The 21,166-nt window shown below is 39.4% G+C and overlaps 1 protein-coding gene across 3 annotated transcripts in view; it reads left to right on the top strand.

The window, feature by feature from the left end:
* The window catches only part of tafa5l (TAFA chemokine like family member 5, like), a 103,025-nt gene extending 82,109 nt beyond the window's left edge, over nucleotides 1-20,916 (top strand). For 2 of the 3 annotated variants that reach the window (XM_058388898.1, XM_058388896.1), the window contains exons 5-6: nucleotides 15,120-15,163; nucleotides 19,497-20,902. In XM_058388898.1, coding sequence (XP_058244881.1) covers nucleotides 15,120-15,143 — 24 coding nt within the window. In that variant the 3' untranslated portion in view covers nucleotides 15,144-15,163; nucleotides 19,497-20,902. Of the gene's footprint in view, nucleotides 1-15,119; nucleotides 15,164-19,496 lie in introns of all 3 variants that reach the window. The other variant, XM_058388899.1, reaches the window with a different exon arrangement.
* The last annotated feature ends 250 nt before the right edge of the window (nucleotides 20,917-21,166 follow it).

The raw sequence follows: 21,166 nt of genomic DNA, 5'->3' as shown, positions 1-21,166 counted from the left end.
TATTTATTTATTTATTTATTTATTTATTTATTTATTTTTCATTCTTTTTTCATTCATTTATTGATTAATTAATTATTTTATTCACTCATTTGTTTATTTATTTATTTATTCATTCATTCATTTATTCATTTTTCATTTCTTTCATTCATTCATTCATTCATTCATTCATTCATTCATTCATTGATCAGTTAATTAATTATTTTATTTATTTAGCTATTTATTTATTTATTTATGTCCAGCACTACAGCATGCATCAAACATTTTCCACTCGATTTTTAACTCCAAGTAACAAACCCATTATGTATGTGTCAGGTTTGCCGATTTCAGCCAACTAAAACCCCCAACATGCACCGTGTCCTATAAATAATGCTGCACAGGACTTCAGTCTTTCTTTCACTCAGTTCAGGGTGAACTTTATGCTCAGTAACACTCTGTCCTGATGTCACCAAGCCTTTAGATTGTGTCTGATTGCCCACTGTGTTGATTCGGCCCAGTGACGTCTGCGTTCTGCCTCACCCCATTGTCACTGCTGATCATTTGACCTGTGCTGTCTCGACTTTGCTGCTGTCTGACATTTTGGATTTGTTTGCTCATTCTGCATTAAAACCGCTTTACCTGCATTTGCATGCTCTCAGCCTCTCATAATCTGACAGGATGAAGCGCTGAAACTCATTTTGTCTAGTTGAAGTACCACAACAGTAGAGGTAACAATAAACGGTTAAAAAGCATGACTTGTCATTCATATATAAATTAAAACATGATATACAGAGAGGATTTCTGGGCGCTGGTGGCTCAGTGGCTCAGTGGTAGGTTTCTCACCTACCATCCGGGTTCGTTTACCAGCCAGTGCCCACACCCCAGCCACTGGATGCAGTGCCGGTCCCAAGCCCGGATAAAAATGGGAGGGTTGTGTCAGGCGTAAAACCTGTGCCAAGTTGTCGTGTGGACCAGTTGGTCCGCTGTGGCGACCCCTCACACACGTAGAGAGCAGCCAAAAGATCAACAACAAACATACAGAGAAGATTTCTAAGTAATATTACAGATTGTTTCTCATTAATATTACAAGCTGCATTTTTATCTCATTAACAAAATAGAGAGAAGTAACAGCCTCCTTTTTTGTTTGTAGCTGTTACAGCTCAAGTGATAACAGGAAATAACTTGTTTCGTATCATTCCACAACATTACTGTGGACATCCAATGACATTCTGTTTTAATCGATATGTATCAAAGAAATAAAACACTTCAGGATGTTACTTCAAGTCGTTCACATTGGGTTTGCTGCATCAGATCATTTCTCACAACCTTGTCGTTGATTATTTGGCTATAACAGCAAGCGCCGATGTTTTATCCCTTAGACAGTGTGCGTGCATTGACTGATGATCAGCTAGCTCAGCAGGACATGTGGTACATCGTAGGCCTGAAAGCCTGGGAAAGAGACTGGAGGATTGTAGCAGCACTGGATTGTAATGATCTGTGTGCTGATAAATATGGCTCAAATGTGCTTAAATATATTCCTGGTGTTTTTATGGAGCCAGTTCAGGTTGGGTGCAGTTCATTATTTTTATTAGTTTAAATTGCTTTTAGAGCCTAGGGATTTGTAGTGGGCAGAGAGAGAGAGAGAGAGATAGAGAGGAGAAGCGGGGTTGTGGGTGGCCTACAGACTACTGGAGGAGGTGTTTAGAGACACTAGCTCAGCAGAATGGCTAGCAGGAAAATGCTGAGTCATTTGGTCAGGTGTTCGATGGTGACCACGCAAGCAAAAGGCAAACTGTGACGGAATCTATTCGTGGTTGCGTAATTATGACCTTGAGTGTGAGAGAGGTGCGCTATAAATAAAATGAGTTCTTATTAGAAGATTACATATGGTGAGTTATTAAGGTGTAGTACACACACACACACACACACAACAAGCAGAGGTCATTTTCTGCCATTTGTGCCCTTTGTGGTGTCTCTGTACCATGACAAATTCAAGAGAGAAAAAAAGGCAAATTTTTACTAATGATTTAAATACTTGTATACTTTAAATGTAACTATAAAATGGATAAAACATACATGTCAATAACTAGTAAATAAAACCCTCCCAATTCTTTGTGGTATGCAGAGAATAAAAAAACATTTTGGATCGTAAACCTCAAGATAGGAGCTGTAGCTACGTTTTGTTGGGCCACAACAATACACAACAACAACGTTGATTTTCCTTGTGTTTTACAATAAATTACAACCAGAATATAGATTTCTGCTGCCTTTAACCATCATCCGGTGTTGTATCAGGTGCAAATGCTGTTCCAAGCAGCCAGATGCGCCCCAGTGTATATTCATTTCCACTCCTAAATCTATCAATCAATCTCAGCTTAAACACGTCACCCCACTCTACAAACACACGACGGCTCATTGACTAGGAGTCCAAGCTCAGCAAAGTTGGCAGGTGTAAGACAATGTGCTGGTAATAAATCTTTAAAAGGTAGAGTCGAAAACAAGGTACAGATTTACATTTATGGCATTCGGCAGACACCATTATCAAGAGAGCGACTTACATTTATACAACTGCGGGTTAAGGGCCTTGCTCAAGGGCCCAACAGAGGCAGCTTGGTGGTCCAGGGATTTCAACCTTCCAATTATAGGCACCGATTTCTTTTTTTGCCAGAAAATTCAACTTGCTAAGGATCGTAAGTTACAAGGGAGCATAGGCTATACACAAGAAATTCGTATAAAACGTACATAACATAACTTACACCTTTTATTATTTATTTATTTATTTTTACATTCAGCTCATCATGAGCAAATGATAACTAAAAACATTTAACTAGTGTTGGGCGATATGCTCAATTGTCATATCGTCCTATCATTCAATTCAATTCAGTTTTATTTGTATAGCGCTTTTAACAATGGGCAATCTCTCAAAGTAGCTTTATAGAACATAAGAAACATAGTACAAAAGTCCTAGATCAATGTTAGACAAAATCATCCCTAGTGAGCAAGCCTGAGGTGACTGTGGCAAGGAAAAACGCCGTTAGATGGTATGAGGAAGAAACCTTGAGAGGAACCAGACTCAAAAGGGAACCTCATCCTCATTTGTTTGACACCGGAGAGTGTGATTATAAAATGATTATAAACTTCTACAGTCATATGATCGTAGCTCGGTGAAGATTTGAGGTGCTTTTGACCAGCTAGAAAGGCCATCTTTTACAAACGCCTTATAGGATTCTTGCTCATGTGTGCTAGACGAGAGCAGGGCATATATGTCTTTTGCTTTAAAGCAGAGTTCACAAAATACCTTGCCTTGTATTCTATCCAGGGTAATGTTTTTTCAAGAGATCTGCCTTCCGGCTCCGCTGCTGCTGCTGCTGTTGTTATTTGATGTCGAGGACAATGGCAGCACCGCAACTAATTGTAGAGAGATTTTTGGTTTAATTACGAACCTGTCCATTTAAGCGAAATACAAAGTCTAATTGATATTACTATAATGATTTGATAGCCACGCCCACTACTGTTTTTAAAGAGTGGCCACTCTTATGATATTTTTATAGTAATAATTATTAACTAGGTCCAGCACTACTGTTTATATCAAGTATTTTATATATTTATTTTATTATTTTATTTTATATATTTATTATGCATGTGTCGGGTTTGCGGATTTCAGCCAACTAAAATCCCCAGCATGAACCGTGGCCTATAAATATTGCTGCAAGGAACTTCAATATGCACTGACAGTCACAGTTTGAAATGTTCATGGTAAAGTATATGCTCAGTAACACTCTGTCCTTAAGTCACCAAACCTTTATATTGTGTCTGTTTGCCCAGTGTGTTGATTCGGCCCAGTTCCCATTGTAAGTGTTCACTGATCACCTGACCTGTGCTGTCTCGACTTTGGCTGCTGTCTGACATTTTGGATTTGTTTGCTTATTCTGCATTAAAACCGCTTTACCTGCATTTGCATGCTCTCAGTCTCTCATAATCTGACATGAAGAAGAGCTGAAACTCATTTTGTATGTAAGTAACTTGTCTAGTTGATGTACCACAACAGTACAAGTAACAATAAACCGTTAGACCAGTGAGATCCGCCAATCTGAGAAGCTCCCGAATTTCATTCATTTCATTAATTCCATTCATTAATTTAAGTGCCTAAATTAATGCCGTATATCTGGCGTTTTTCCGTTGGTGCTCGGCCATTTCTCCAGCACTCGAGCACCCACGGGATCGGCGCCTATGCTTCCGATCAGTAGTTCAACACTTTAATCACTGAGCTTCCACTTACCTCTTCATACCAGGTTAGATCGGTAGATAACTGATGAGTTTCTTTCAATTCCACAAGGCTGTGATGTATATTAAAGCCTTTTGACACATACAAGTCAACATACAGAATCAAATCTTCACTCCACTCACAGGCAAGTTGTTCGTAAATTCGTTGGCTTGTCTCTCTGTAGGTTGAACGTGTAAAAACCCTGGAGAGCCATAAAAGAAGAGAGATTCATCGAGGAACCCTTGGAAGAGTGTAGTTAGGCTGTTATTTCTCTATCTGAGAAGCAGCGATGCTCTAAAGATAACTATGGATCTTGTTCCACCAGCAAGACCACCACCTTAATGATATTGCTTATTTGGAACAATTTTGTTTTTCAGCTTCGTGATGGACTGCTTTACCGGCACTGAAAGTAGAAACCCAAACCCGAGAATCAACGCTTGGTGTTTGTTTTCGCTCTCTTGTGCTTGTGCATGTGGACTTGTGATGTAGTGACACACAGCTGGCAAAAACAACCAAGCAGCCGTCCATCCTTACTAAAAATGTCCAAATTTGGCTTAAAAGGCAAACCCGGCTAACAATTTCTAGCTAGTTTTTGAAACATTACAGTTCTAAGAACATTTTTGGATAAACATGGCCACAACATTGCGGTAAGATTTGTAGTCAGTGGACTCCTGACTTCTTTACCGTTCATTTATTCGTGATTGCTGACTTTTTTTATTCTGGAAATGTAAATGTAATTCAGTTTTGTACTGCTTCATTACACAGACATGTTTAGACATCATTTTATTATTGTGATGTTCTTAATGTCTATTTATAATGTTTATTGTGTGTATTACCAGGCTTGTGTTGAGTGCATTTTTTTTTTTTTACTTTACATTTTTTTATTACTATTTCTCATTTATATTATTTATTAAAAACGTATAGTTTACTTAACGAAAATGTAGAAATCGGTTGCACATCTCAGTAGCTTAAAAATGAAGATGAAACCAATATTATTTAGGATGTTTTGGGGTACAAAACCTGTGCCAAATCTTGCGGATCGATTCATCCGCTACAAACAGCGAACCCTGCCATTGTAAAAACCTATATAGTAATCTTACTATAAATTGTTAAATAACATTAGGAAACATTTAAGAGTATGTCAGCAGAAATTGACAAACTAACTTGATATTTTATAACTTGTTCGAATTTACAGTGTATAATGTTAGGTTTTGTGTAACTGGGAAGGTTGTGAAGAATTCTTATAATACTGTGAAGCATATGGTACATGTTTTTAAAGTGTTGCAAGAACGGTATTTGTGGAAAGATGACTCTAACCTTCTTTAGACCTGTTGATTACTTACTGACGGTCCTAACCGCGTCCTCAGCTTGTGCCTATACAGCTTGCCGAATATGGATTAAAGTCGATGCTTAGCACCTTTACTTAAATTAGCCGTAAATTTGTATTTTCATCTCACATCCAGGGTGTTGCCATCAAAGCAACAAGAAATGGATTCCTGTCTATTTCCTGCCTTTCTGTTTTTACTGTCTGTCTCATTATTGGCTGCATTTTTGTGAGTACATATTCATTACCAGGACCAGAAAGAGACAGAATGTGACTGGAGCTAGAAAGTGAAGGCATGAAAAAAGATGGGGATAGAAGAGGCAGCGGTAGACTGGAGTTGTAGACTGATGAGAATGAAGAGTGTTGAATGGAGGAAGCGATGAAATGGAGAGAGAGAGAGAGAGAGAGAGAGAGAGAGTGTGATTTGGGAGATGCAACAGTCAGGCATTTTAATCTGGGAGAGCCGTAGCTCACTGAGACACTGAGGCTGATCTGATGGGGTCAGAGTGAACACAGCGTCTCATACAGGAGCCCCACACACACACACACACACATACACACACACACACACACACACACACACTCTACCTCCTCCTCCCAAATTCCCTCCCTTGCTCCCTGCCTTGCAGTTGCTTTCCGCTCACGTCTCTCTTGGTTTGCCCACGCGTCCACCCGCCTCTGTTAGAGGCCACTAAATATCTGAGGCACAGGGGAATTGCCAATCCTCGGAGAGTCTGTACCCTTTCCAACCTTGCTCTCTGCTCGCTTTTATCGAATGCATTTATGAAGCCAAACACTTCTGGCTCGCCAGGTCGGCTGATTTGATTTTTCGCTCGCGCTCCCGTTCTCTAGGAGGGAGTTTATGAAGGAGGAGAGGGTGGGTAGGGAGGAGGGAGACGAATGCATATGCGGCATTCCAGTCTCCAGAGCCAGCGTGACACTGCAGAGCATCGCTTAATACGCCACTGACAGTCTGCTTTGCCGTGCAGGAAGTACTGTAGGGTTGGAGGGTTTTTTTTTTTCTTCCTGCAATTGAAAACACGATTTGTCAATTAGCAAAGAACTGACATTTGGTCGGCAGTCAGTAGAGATGGAGGAATGTATGAATCTGCGAAAGGTTAAACTTAATCACTGAGCAGAGCTGAACTTTTAGTCTAAAAAAATATTATCTCAAGATCCAGTTATTTCATAAGTAGACATCTGTTTTGTTACTGAAATGCCTTGTGCTCTCAGATACAAGTACATAATACAAACCCCGGGAACCACTTTAGAGGACGTCCACATGCATCAGCTTTAACGGAATAAAGAGCAAGAACAAAGCAACAAACGCATAAAAATGCAATCACGCATATTGAGGATTCAGCACATTAATTCAGCACTTTCAGTAATTTTGAATACTTCACATCAACCTCCAGTGTTTACCGACTTTAGAGAGCAAAACTGCTTTGTTGCTGAAAGAAACTAGATCAATAATTGCTGAAATAATTCTGTAACTATAGGCAAAAAGCTACGGCAGAATGTTTGAGAAAGAAACATACACAGTGCCTGCCGGAAATATCGACACCTTCCATTGAAATGATGAGAAAAGGATAGTATTAAATTAAAAATGTATGTGCTACATAGTCAAATTGAATAAAGACAAATGGCTATTCTAAGAATGAAATATATATAATTTTTTTTTACTTGCTGTCAGTCTCCAGGAACTACATTGTTGCCTTTGTTGTTTTTCCTCTCTGTCTTGTTTCCCTGGGGTATAAATAAGAGGTTGCGCACATGTAAAAATCCCTTTGTCATGCATCGCCATGACAACAAGCAAATAACTCTCAACATAAAAGATACAGATCATTCTTGAACAATCACGTAGTTTATATAAAAAGACACAAACTGTTAAAATGTCATTAGGAACAATCAGGGTTATAATAAAAATGTCTGGAATAACAGTTGGACATCAGACTGAGCATTTTTGTTTACTCTTAGGGATGCTTCTATATCTGTATTGGATACTTGCATCCGATATAATATCCAGTATGCTCATGTACTTATATTTGTACTACATGTGTGGTATCTCAGTGGTTAAGAAACGTTGGACTACTGATCAGAAGGTTGATCTGTACCACCAAGCTGCCACTTCTGGGTCCTTGCGCTACCCTCTAACGGACCCCTAGACCCCTAAATCCCTAACTGTTAAACAACTGACATCACTCTGGATAAGGTCTTCTGCCCAAATGCTGTACAAACATGCCCTAAACATGTATCATGTGAAGTAAGTCTAGCCTGTGTTGCCATGCTAAACAAAGCAGCCTGCAGGAAAGCTAGCTAAGATGATGCTGAGGCGGGTAAAAATAACAGCTCTTACCCAAGTTTGTTGGTCTTGACAATCAGCCCATACTGGCCTTTTAACCATGAGAGGACCAATTCCAGTGTATAGACAATAAAACATACTTTATGTACAGCTGTACAAGAAGTACTTTTCCGAAGTGAACCTAAACCCCGCTCTTCTACCACTACAGCTCTACTCAAATCGGGGTAATAATATTGCTAGCTACATCAAAAGCACTTCATTTAAAGCCAGTAAGCTAACATTAAAGAAAGAGTCTAGTATTGGCTATGTCTGGACACACACATGCATTTGCCGTCTAATGGCCACTCTGTAAATCATGAAAACTTTAACAGAGCTATAAATAAAATTTTCGGTGACATCCCTGATTGATTTGAGTAGATAAAGCAGGTTACTCATGTCAGTACTGGTACTGACGAGGACCAAAACCATTTTTATCTAGTCAAGCTGAAAAAAACTGCGAAAAGCCCCGAAACCTGCTTTTAAATATGCTGGAGAGCAATGAAGCTATGGCTCTGATAGACCAGAGCCTCTTTGGAAGATTGACAGCGTCATGATTTCTGCTAAGTATCTAAATATTTAGTCTTTCAGCAGGACGACGACCCAAACGCACATCCAGATCAACATAGAAATGGTTGCAGAAACACAAAATCAATGTTGTCCAAAGGCTATGTTGAGTCTCCTGAGATCTGAGTTCACTTTTAATATTTCAGTGAAATGTTAGTGATTCAACAAAACAAGGTTTCAACAAAACAACAAAGAAGCTTTTGAAGTAGAAGTGAAATTGTGGGGGGGGGGGGGTTTGCCACCAACAACACTGACAGTTTCAAGACCACACGAGATCCTGAATTACCATGGCCACCAGAAATCCAGACAGTTCCAGGGCCACATGTGATTCTGATATTACCACAGCAATCAGAAATCCAGACAGTTCCAGGGCCACATGTGATTCTGATATTACCACAGCAATCAGAAACCCAGACAGTTCCATAGCCACACGAGATCCTGACATCACCACAGCTACTAGAAACCCCAGTGATTCCATGGCCACCTGAGATCCTGACATTAACACAGTCACCAGAAACACCAACAGTTCCATGGCCTCTCGAGATCCTGAAGTACCATGGCCACCAGAAACCCAGCAGTTTAACAGCCACCCAGGATCCTGACATTGCCATAGCCACCCAAGACCCCAATAGTTCCACAGCCACCCAAAATCTGAACATTATCACAACCACCAGAAACCCAGACAGTTCCACAGCCACCCGAAATCCTGACAGTTACACGGCCACACAAGATTCTGACATTACCACGGCCATCAGAAACCCAGACAGTTCCACAGCCACCCGAAATCCTGAGGTACCATGGTCACCAGAAATGCAGACAGTTCCACGGCCACCCAAGATCCTGACATTACTATGGTAACCAGAAACCCTGACAGTTCCATGTCCACTTGAGATCCTGATGATTTCATGATGATTTCACAGTCACCCTTTCTGGTGTGATTGGTGACCTCATGACAAGTCTTTGAACATAAAACAGAATGTTTAAAGTCAGATGTACAGAGACATATGCCTTTATTCTTGAGATCCTGACAGTTCCACAGTGACCCAAGATCCTGACAGTTCCACAGCCACCTGAAACCCTGACAGTTTCATGGCCACCCCTTTTTGGTCTGTTCTGAATGTTTAGTCAAATGGACAGAGACATATGTATGCCCTTATTCCCACACCAAGTTCAAAACAAACGTGTCTCAGATTAGATGTGTGCATCAGTACCAAAAATTCACAGCAGCAGGTTTTTACTTTAATAGAGCCATTGTTGATCATCCTCAGTAACTATAATATAAAATTTAAAGGTAACTGTAGTCATTTTGTCTAACTAGGCCTTCACAAATTTCATCCGAATACACCTCCTCTGTATAAACCTACTGTATATTTGCTAGTTTTGTGTATTTAAGGGCTTTTCATTTTTATGCTGCTGTCATTTACAAACTGTATTTCATTGTACTTGTACTATTGAACGAATTATTCTTCTGTTAAAAGCTGTGCGCATTCTCTGAATTCCCCTGGTCTCTTTTCACAACTGATCTGCATCACTGTGTATTTGACATTCACTACAGAGCTCTACTCTATAAATAAGCACTTCATTAACCGTTCAGACCTGTTCTGCATCAGAGCGCTGCTGTGCTCCGTAGCTCAGCTTGCAGCCATCAAAGGCGATAAATCAATCTTTAAACGGTTAACTCAGTAGTCATAAGGAGAGCGAGCTCCACTCACACTTGACTCCTACAGTAACCTTGGAGATGGACACTAGCACATGTGCTGGGTTTTTTTGTGCAGCGTGTCCAACACAGCCCTCAAAGTGCAATGTTACCTAATTTTTTATTTTTTTTTTCTTGTACGTAACATGTTGTCATGGTGATGTGCTTTTCTCAGCACTGGCACAAGTGGACAGATCTTCAGCTTAACCCGGCATCAGTCAGTATCAGGATTCACATTTAGACATTCTGTTCAACGCCGTGTATTCACTATAGCAACATCTTCTGAACATTCTTCAGCAACGTGGTATAGAATATTATAGCATGTCTGTACCCTGTTATCATCACACGCCTTGTTGGAGTCTGACAGCCACCATGTTTCCTCCATAGTAGCATCAGATGCATGTAACAGATGCTGACAATGTGTTCTACTAAGTTTGTCTCTTGCTGGTTGGGAAAATGTTTTCCTGCTCTCTTTGTTATGAAAAGCGCTAATTAGATTCAATGCTACTGCTGATTCAAGCCAATTCAATCTTGATCCAATACACTTGGAGTTAGAGGATGGATATTGCTGAGCTGGCAGGAAGAGCCATCGACACGTCAATGCAACAATGGCATTGTTACGTCTTTGATCAGCACGGACATGACATGATGCAGCCATATTTGCTGTTGCAGAGAGTAAACAGTAAACACTGGCACGGTTGACATGGTTCTTATTCAAGCTCATTCCACCCCCCACAGAGCCAAAACACCTGGAGCCGTCGCTTCATTTGCACTAATGAAAGCTAATATGCTCAATTAGCAGAGTACACATTAACAATCTGGGCCGAGCCGCTAGCTAGGCGGCGTACCTATTCTTCATTCTCCTCCCTCAGACTTGTGCCCAGGGGCATCTGCCCTGCGATATTATTACATAGGCTCCTCCAGGGGAGAGGAAGGCTGTTTCATATGATTGTATGCAAACTTAATTCTTGCTTTGCAAAGTTGTCTGTTTCATTTGTCTTTTCTTCTCGGCAACTGCTTCTTTGTCTTTTCTCTCTTTTCTGGGAAGTCCTGTTCAGACAGGATACGATTTCAGGTATATGTCTGTTATGAAATGTTGCCTGAAAAGGTGTGAAGTGTTTATACAAACTGGTTGTTTTGACATTTATTATGTTGTGTGGCAAGTTGTTCATGATTATTATTAGGTCACATGACCATAACATGAACAGTTGTACTAGGAATTCAACAACTTCACAGCTGGATCCATCACTTCTCTGTCCTTTTCTGTTGCCATTAATGAATTAAACTTTTTTGTTTAAAACCAAACCTCTGCTTAACCAACATGTCAGTTCAGATGGGATATACACTATATGCTCAATTCAATTTAATTCAATTTTATTTGTATAGCGCTTTTAACAATGGACATTGTCTCAAAGCAGCTTTACAGAACATAAGAAATATAGTACAAAAAAGATAAAGATTAATAATAGACAAAATGAGCAAGACTGAAGCGACTGCATGTACAAAACTTAGTGGACACTAGTCCAGCATACCATAAATAATAACCTCCACTCTTCTGGGAAGGCTTTCTAATAGATTTTGGAACATGGCTGACTCCGCCTCCTTTTAGATGAGTGGTTTAGGCAGTTGAAGTTACTGAAGGTCAGGGGTTCAAGCCCCAGCACTTCCAAGTTGTCACTGTTGGGTCCTTGAGCAAGGCACTTAACCCTGCTGTTGATCCTGTACTCTGAACTTCCAAGTAAGCTTAGATGTGTGAAGAAAATAATTTTTCTGTGCTGTTTTATATATGTGGTGAATAAAGGCTTAGTCTTCTTCTTGGCTGTGGGGATTTGTTCATTCAGCCCCAAGAGCATTATTGATGTCAGGACCTGATGTCTGGCGAGAAGGTCTGGGGTGCCGTCGACGTTCCTGTTAATCCTTAAAGGGGATTAAGTTCAGGCCACTCAAGTTCTTCCATGCCAAACTTGAAAAACCATGTCTTCATGTAGCTCGCTTTGTGCACAGGGGCAAGAACATATTGGAATGTCTTTGGGCTGCTTTATTCCACTGATGGAAACTGCTAGAGAATACAACATTCTATACAATTGTGTGCTTTCCACTTTGTGGCCTCAGTTTGGAGATGAATTACATATGAGTGTGATGGTTAGGTGTCCACAAACTTTTGGCCCTATAGGGTGTATTACCTGGGTTCATTTCTACAATTCCTTTTATCGAAGGTAAATGTTGGGTAATTGCAGTCTATGAAAATCACCAAAACCCTAGAGATACAGTGGTAATTACTGCTAATTACCATGCATTACCCTACCTCTGAGTGTAAACGAACCCAGACAGAATAGAGCTTTAGACTTCTGTCTCTTACAGACTTCCCCATCTTTATTGCCTCTGCCTTTCTCACTGCGCCTTCCTCTCCCTCAGTCTGCTACTCTTTCCTCCGTCCTCCCACTGTTTTGCCCACTCACCTTGTTAGCCTTTTAATTAGCACGAACAGTTCATTGCAAGTCCCCTAAGTGCTACCTCAGCTTTTTCCTTCAGAGTTCATGTTGCTCGATCGATAGCCAAGCATGTGTGAGGCCCAGACACTCCATAAAAGTCTTTACTCTACAAAGCAAATGAGCAGCAGGAGAAGCTAGCATTTGATGCGCCTGCTTTATTTTATTCTACTTATTTTACTTTAATCCTGCAGCAAGGCTTACTTGGAAAAAAAAAGACACTCAGGGAAGGACAGAAAGAGAAAGGGAAACACAAATCAAATCAGAAATTTGGCGCCTATACACACTATCCTATTTTTTGCTTACTCCAGCTCTTACTTTTTTTCCGCTTTGATTTAACAATGCAGCGATGGTACTTAGCATTTAGATGACATGTTTCAGGAGAGGAGCTATAGATCAGGCAGACTGTGTGCATGGTTTTGCCGACAGCACAATGCTCTTCGAGTAGACAGACAGCTGGAACGCTAACCATCCACCGAGCCCACGTGCACTGCCAACACGGCTGTTAATAACAACGTAGGGAGCCAGTCAGCTTGGATCTAATGCCAGTCTGTGGCTCAGGGGGGTCATTGGCATACAAGCAAGTACAATGAGTCCAAATAGCCTTGACTTGCCAGAGATACTAAAGTCGCCTGTGAGAGTCTCCAGGGAATGTCTTGGGATGTTGGGAGCATCCATAAACTTGATGCTTAAATAAGAATGAAAATTTTTAGCAACTTAAGGCTAAAAGCTAAGGTGAGCCGAAGCCAAGGGAATAGTTCACGGGAATATACCAGAAAAATCGGTATGTGAAATTTGACCGTTTCTGACTCCATATCATTCTGAAAACGACAGATATTCCTGAACTAACATATCTTTCTCCTTTGCATGGATCTCAACCACAAGTAAACGTCTAGCATTTTTTAAACAATCTGCTGACTTCCAACAGAAAAAAGGAAGAAAATCACATTACAAGATTCCATTCCGACTGCAGCTCCGGAGCTCGGCGGACGTTTTGACAGCCGTTATCTGATTACAACCTGAATTGATTAGGTTCATGTGTGTTTCACTAGCAAAGATTTCGACAGACCGACTGGTTTTACCGCCACATTTGTTAAACCGGCTGCTTACGCAACGTGATCTTTCCAAGAAGATTTGCCGAAATATATTTATCTTTTGTTAAAATTGAGGTGTCAAAGTTTGTTATATACGGCAGAAAAAAACCTCATTTGGAGCAAAACCTGATTTCTTTCATTTTTGTGGATGTTTGCGAGAATTTAGCCACAGCAACATCTGACAGGTTTTCCCAGACCATTGCACATATCTGATTTGCTCCTGGGTGGAAAAAAAAGTAGACTAGAAAAATGACTAGGGATTCACTAATATGGGGTTTAGAGATTCGATATTTGTCATGTTTGCAATGGTGTCCAGTGAACTAGAACTGTATTTAGCTGGAGAACTGGTCCTTAAAAAGGCAGGTCATATTATTAAACTTTAAATGACCAATTCTGTCACTAAAATAAGTTTTCTTATTGATGTAAGATAAATAATATTAAGAAGAAAACATACATATTTGAGTTTAAATTATGTCATAGCTGTGTTCTGTTTTATATCATTGTTATCAGTTAAATCTGTGATTCATTTATTTGTGTATTCAACAATTAGTTAACAGTGCATATAGTAGGTCTTATTGTTTCCATGAATTGCATAGCAATAATCTCCTGGATTTCACACTTTTGCATCACAGAAATTAAGGCAAAATCAAACAAACTCTGTGATATTCTGAGGTAAATAAATAAAATAAATAAATAAATTTATTTATTTTATTTATATATATATATATATATATATATATATATATATTTTTTTTTTTTTATATATATAAAAAATTTTTATTATATAATAAAAAATTTTTTATAAAAAATTATATATATATATATATATATATATATATATATATATATATATATTACTACATTACTACAGCCATCATAGAAAGTCAGTACATTTGTATACATCTTATCTGGGAGAAGATTAAAAAAGATAAATAAATAAAAATGAGAATGTACTCTGCAAAAAAAATAAAAATAATAAAACACCAAAACTCAGCAAGTTGCAGCAAATGTAGAAAAAAATCAAGCATTTTTGTCTGCAACAATTGCGGGGGAAAAAAAACACCTACTGAATTATTCAAATCCTGGAGGGATTCAAAGTCAATTTTGACTAAAAAAAAAAAAGGTTTCTGTGCAATATAAAAAGTTCGCTCTTATTTACATAGGAAACATATGAGCTTATGTCGGAAATCCTCTTAAGAGGTGTAACATTCGAATATTGTTCTATATTTATGTAAACCTTACACAAAGCCTCTTAGAGTCTTTCAGTGTTATTAGAATTTAATGTATTGCCTGAGAGAGCTAATATTTTCTGTAGTAATGATTACTAATGCTCCTGACTAAGTCTTTCCCTTTTTTCCCCTTGTATTTCAGCCACTGCCCAAGGAGCCATCTTAAAGGATATCAGCTGAGCGGAGGTGAGGACATCTGCACTGGCATCAGTCAGAGATTTCTTCTTCTATACATTTTTTTAAACATTTCTACTTGGTAATCAAGCATATAAATGGTTACAGAGGCTTAAAGAATTCTAATAAATCTTGTGAATAATGTGAATTGGAATAGACCCCAGCTAATGTCTGTGACGTCTTTGGTGACTTTGTTTCTTACTGGATCTTATGCTCATGACACAGATGTTTCATCTGGCTGGCTGTAAAATGTGTGATTGCTTACATCAAGATACATCAAATCATGATTATTAATTAGACCACAGCTTACAGTGAGAGATTTATCTGTAGATTTAACAAGCCTACAGTGAATAAACACCATGCACTAAAAATGAAAACATCTCTGGTTGCTTCCACTATCGCTTCCTAATTGTTGTTAAAGATTGTTCATTGTCCAACAACATGTGAGTGAACTGAACCGGTATCTAGGTGTACCTTTACACCAAAAATGAAAGCTAATACATGAACTGGAATGATCAGTGTTCGTTAATTAATGACTTAATAATGCAGATACGAATAGGAGGAACACTATTCAGGTTCCTGTGCACATTCTTCCTCATCGTTGAGTCCAATTATGAAGTCGAGTAAGTTTGAAGAACTGTCAGAGTCTGAATTCACAGACCATGCTGACAGTGCTGCCATTTCTACTGCCGTTTCTTTCTCCCCAGTCTTTCCAGTGACAGAGAGGCAGAGTTCATATTTCATTTTATTTTTAAAGTAAGAAAGGAGAAGCTGACCTGTTTCTGGTTCAGGTTTAAATCTGAATACAGGTATTTGGAGCATTAAACAGATTCATATAATGGCAGTCTGTTACATGCTTAATAGGGATCGGATGTCTCAATTGACTCGTTTTACCCGAGGCCAAAAAATGGAATCTGTGTTCAGCATTGAATGTCTTTGTCATGTCTCACTCCACAGTGGTGCTTAATATGAAGCTCATATGGAAGTAGACACTCAGGGCTTCAAGAATTTGTAGTTTTTCATAAATATTTCTCTTTTTCCCTAGACTCCTAGGGGCAATATAGTCATAGAAAAGTTCCAAAAAACAAAAACTGTTAGTTATTTATCATACAAATGTTTCTATCTTCAAAGTAAATGTTGATATCAAACCCATTTCTGCTCTCTGAGATGCCCCAAGTGCTTGCTCATCTAAAAAGCATGTAAAATCTGAAGGTGTTTATCTTCAACCACTAAAATTCTGTGTAACAGAGGGAAAAACACACTGAAAACCAACAGAGTCCTGACCCACAGAGATAAATGAATTAATTTGATTATACTGATTGAAAATGTCCCATAAGTCGATTTTCATTGCACTGGATGAATGGAACGCTAGTGTACTGGTAAAAGGGGTTAAAAGTAAATAGTTTTTTTTATAATAGACTCTTAAGAAAAGTTAAATCCATCACCATTAAAGCTTCAGTGGGTTTGTCTCAGCAGGAATACTTAAGGGTTTAAATATACTTTGTGCATGCAATTGCTAAGCAAGCAGCATTGTTCAGATACACATTTGCATTTGCATATCTTACTGTCTGTACATCTGGAGGAATAAAAGCTGTATCCATTAGACGGAACATCAGAGCCAGACCGTCCCTGTCTGTCTGGTTTCCAAGTCAGAGGAGGTTTCAGTGAACATTCTGAGGAGCTGTTGAATGTATAATGTTCGCAGACGTTAAAGACATTTAAGCAGAATGAGACATGGAAGTATAAGAAATAAATTATTATTACAAGCATCATATAATAATTAAAATGATCAGTCGTAAACAGAATCCCTTAGGTCTTTTCTAAAGCTCCGGAGGGTTCAAAGGCAAAAATATTTTATTATATTTTAGATTCATTATTCATTTTAGACTTCGCTGGCAATAAAAGCGCTCTTCTCTGCCAGCTCACTGTAAGCACACACTGGAGTACAGCACAAGAGCCCAAAGCAAAGCAGAAATAAAGTTAAATTCTTATCATTTATCCAGCCAATATTGCTCAGGCAGGCCTGATTAAGCTGTCTTAGGAAGGAGTCACAGGCTCAGCGGAAGCGCTAGAGCGGGATTAGAGGGCACGCGTGAGCCACAGCTACAATGGCAGTCCGCAGATGAAGGAGGAGATGACCGCTCAGGATGCGACCGGCATCCTCAAAGCTCTTGGCTGTTCTCTGAGTAGCGTCCCAGTCTCAGTAGTCACACTCTCTCCGATACACTGGCATCCCCTTTAGAATCAGCCGCAGAGGAGCAGAATGAGACACGGTTGTATTTAATAAGATATATTTACACTCCAGCTGTTGTTTGTCACTGCTTGCTTCTCACCGCTCCCTCTGGGAATTTGCCGGATGGGAAACAGTGCGTGAGGTTCGGGGGGAGAAATAGAGGTGACGCGAGGACATGACGTGGGTTTATATGCAGCTTTAAGGCAATTAGTACCTGTCAATCACTGTCGAAGTGCAGCTGTTTGTGGGTTCCGTCTTATTTGACAGTAATTGCTATTATTTGCATAAAGATTTCTAATGATTTTCTCGGGATGGTTAACAAGGATGGCGGCTAGGGTTTGTTTTTCCAGACAGCTTTCGGTTTTCATTTTACAGCGACCATGCTGCCTTCTGATCGGGACAAACAAATCCAAGATGTTTTCATGTTCAGCTGGTTGTGGGGAAATAAAAAAACTTGAAGAGATACGTACACCCCAGCCCATTCCACTGGCTGAATGGTAAATCGACTTATCAGATATTTTCAATCAGTATAAACAAATGAATTATTTTATTCCGATATAAAACGAGGCAGGACTCTGTTGGGTTTCAGTGTGAGACGTGTTTTTCCCTCTGTTGGATAACCTTACTCAGAATTTTAGTGGCTGAAGATAACGGTGTCAAATTTTAGATGCTTATGAACAAGCACTTGGGGCATTTCAGTGAGTGGAAATGGGTTTGATATCAACATTTACTTTGAAGATAGACACGTGAGTGAAAAATAATTAACCGTTTTTGTTATTTTTCTATGAAGATATTGCCTCTAGGTAAAAACAGAAATATTATGAAAAACTACAAAGTCCTGAGTGTCTGCTTTCATGTGAGCCTCATATTAAGCACCACAGTGGAGTGTGACATGACAAAGACATTCAGTATTGAACATGGACACAGGCACAAATTCCATTTTTTTGGCTTCTGGTAATCGGCGTAATGAGGTTTTAATATTATCTACTCTGCTACTGCTGATCTACAACTATGTCAGGGTCAAGATAAGAATGATCCTTTATTCAAATAATATCTGACCAGCGCTGGTCCCATTTTATGGCTAGAAGCAACAAGTCATTAATTTTATACCCACAGAATGCACCTGTATGGTAGATTCACGTGATAAAATGGTTGTTATACAAGATCAACTGGCAGGCTTAGTCTATAGCCCCAACTACATGCGTTTACAAATTTCTTCTGTCAGATATGTGGACTATTTCATGCATTATTAAAATGGAAGAAAAAAAATTATATACGGCACCGAGTTGTGTTGAAGCCCATGGCAGTGCTTTCTTCATTTCCAGTTTGTTGCAGCCTCATCATCATCAGACTGATCTCTACCGATTCGACAGAGTGAAAACCACATGAATCATAGGCAATTACAGAGACGCAGGAAGAAACGGGGAAGTGGAGAAATCATAAATATTTATTTGTGAAAGGAGGATTGGAACTTGTGAAATTCAGCTCCAATCTGTGAAATTATATTTAAGCCTATTAAAGATTCATTTGGTCAGTGAATTTTACAAATTCTCATGCTGAATTATTTATTTAAGTGGTTTAACGTGTTAGGGAGACTGTTAGTTTCATACCAGTGACTGTAGCTGAATTATAGATTCAAGCTGATGCGGGAAGTTGGATAATGAGAAACTGCAGGGATTACGCTGGACACATGCCAGCTCATTGGGTGAGAGCAAACAGAAGTTGGTGCGCAAGGATGCAGATTAAAATCGTATGAAATAAGTCATGCAAAAATCACATTTGTATCCTCTGCTGTATCTTTTAATATAGATCTAAAAAAAATACTAATAAAAATCTGTTCCAGGTTCCATCCATCCATCGAGCCCGAGCTTTCTCCTCCCCTCCTTGTTATAAAATATGACGCACGAGGCGTGATGGAATTTTATTGTGAACCGCATGAAAACAAAATAAGCAAGAAGATCAATGAAAATGCAAATGCGAATTGAGGCTAAAAAAAAAGAAGACCTGAAGCAGAACACTGCATGCTGCCCGTTTCTCTCTGTCTCCTTTGATCATAGCATGCGATGTTTTTTCCCGCCGCGTTCACGCTCTCTCTCTCTTCTCTGCATGCAGGTCTATTGACATTCACGTGAACATCGCAGACCAGAAGACATTCATCAGACCAGGACATCTTATCCATCTTCACACCCCGGAGCTAAAACAAGAACCCCACCACCACCACCACTTATCTCCTTCACCCCCTCTACCCCTACAGGAGCCTGAATCTTCGGGCGTAGACCGTCCAGCACCTCCAACAGGATATTTAGCATCCTTCTTCTCATTTTTTATTTTTATTTTTTGATTAGATCATTGGCAAATGCAACTGTAAAACCCATATATCTCAGATTCACTGGAGAGTAGTACTAAGGCTAGAAGAAGCACATTGCTTCAAGTCTCTGAATATGCAGAACAAGCTGCTGACACGGAGTGTAAGAGTATAACATATTCCTGTTTGGGATGTTGGATTCTCCACTATCCCCCCCAAAAAAAAAAAAACCCACACACAAACAAAAAAAAAAAGAAGACTCTTTCTCCACCCCAGAGATAATCCTTTCTTATAGACAGGAAGTGTTTTGTGTTTTGGACATCGAGTGTATCTAAAGTAAACCACAAGCAAATGGACATCATCGTCAAGCAGGCAGAGGCGACATCGCTTCTCCGTGTAGACGCCTTGACCTCTTTCTCCTGTTAATGAAAACGGGACGTCTTTGATCGTCTCGGTCCTACTGTCTGGTATTTTCAAGTGTAAAAAAAAAACTATCCAACTGCATCCTGCTTTCCTGAGTCCCTTCTGTTCTTTGCTTTCAAGGGTCTGTCTACATCGGATGGGGTATATTGTTTTGCCGAACAACTCTCCGTTTTGCCCGTGAGGCAACATGCAGTGACACTTGAGATGAATTCTTTGAGCTAGACAGGAAATAAAGGATGTGGATGTGTATGTGTACGTGAGTGCATCCCCAGTACCACGTGTGTCGACGGGGTCAGATTGCATCGCTGTTCTGTTGTTTGAAAATCCATCATGTAGATTTCTATGCTTCCGGTGTCCCAAGGAGCTAGAAAACATGTTTGCCTCTTATTTCTCGTAGCTTATTGTTAAGTTGGTGGCCTGGACTAATGATAAGCCGCACCAGAGAGTGTTTCATTTCAAAACGAAGTTACATGATGGACATAAGGATTGTACGCAGCAGGATCTAGCAAGCATAGAAAAAAAAAACAGGCAAAAAGAAAATGGCCACTTTCAGTGAACAGTAGGTTAGTAATTTATCAGTCTGGAGGGGTAGGCAGAGCTCCCTCGGTTGTGAATTTTAATGGTGTTTTATGGTTCCTAATAAAGTCTGTTATGCTTCTGGCAAATATGCAGAGCACAACATCCCTCGCTTCCAATTACTGAGAAACTCAAGGAGAGTCTTCAGCCATTCATCATGCCATACTGTTCCCAGAAATAACAGGAGAAAATCTCTTTCTGTTTTTCTCTCTCTCTCTCTCTTCTCTTTTTCTGTCTCTGGTCTTTATGTCCAGATACCCGGGAGATGTGACAAGTGAGTCTGCTCTCACAGCATTTAAAATTGAGCAAAACCACATGCACTTTTGTGTTAGGAGGACAAAATACTGCAAAGATAAAAAAAAAAAAAAAAAAAAAAAAAAAAACACCCTCATGGTTCTAAATATCTTCATGATTCATTTATTTTACTCGCCCCCAAATATAAATTTGCAATTTTGGGAAAGTATGAAACTCTTCAGAG

The sequence above is a fragment of the Hemibagrus wyckioides genome, linkage group LG05, assembly GCF_019097595.1.
Source record: "Hemibagrus wyckioides isolate EC202008001 linkage group LG05, SWU_Hwy_1.0, whole genome shotgun sequence".
NCBI classification, from domain to species: Eukaryota; Metazoa; Chordata; class Actinopteri; order Siluriformes; family Bagridae; genus Hemibagrus; species Hemibagrus wyckioides.
This window is presented reverse-complemented; position numbering and strand designations above follow the sequence as displayed.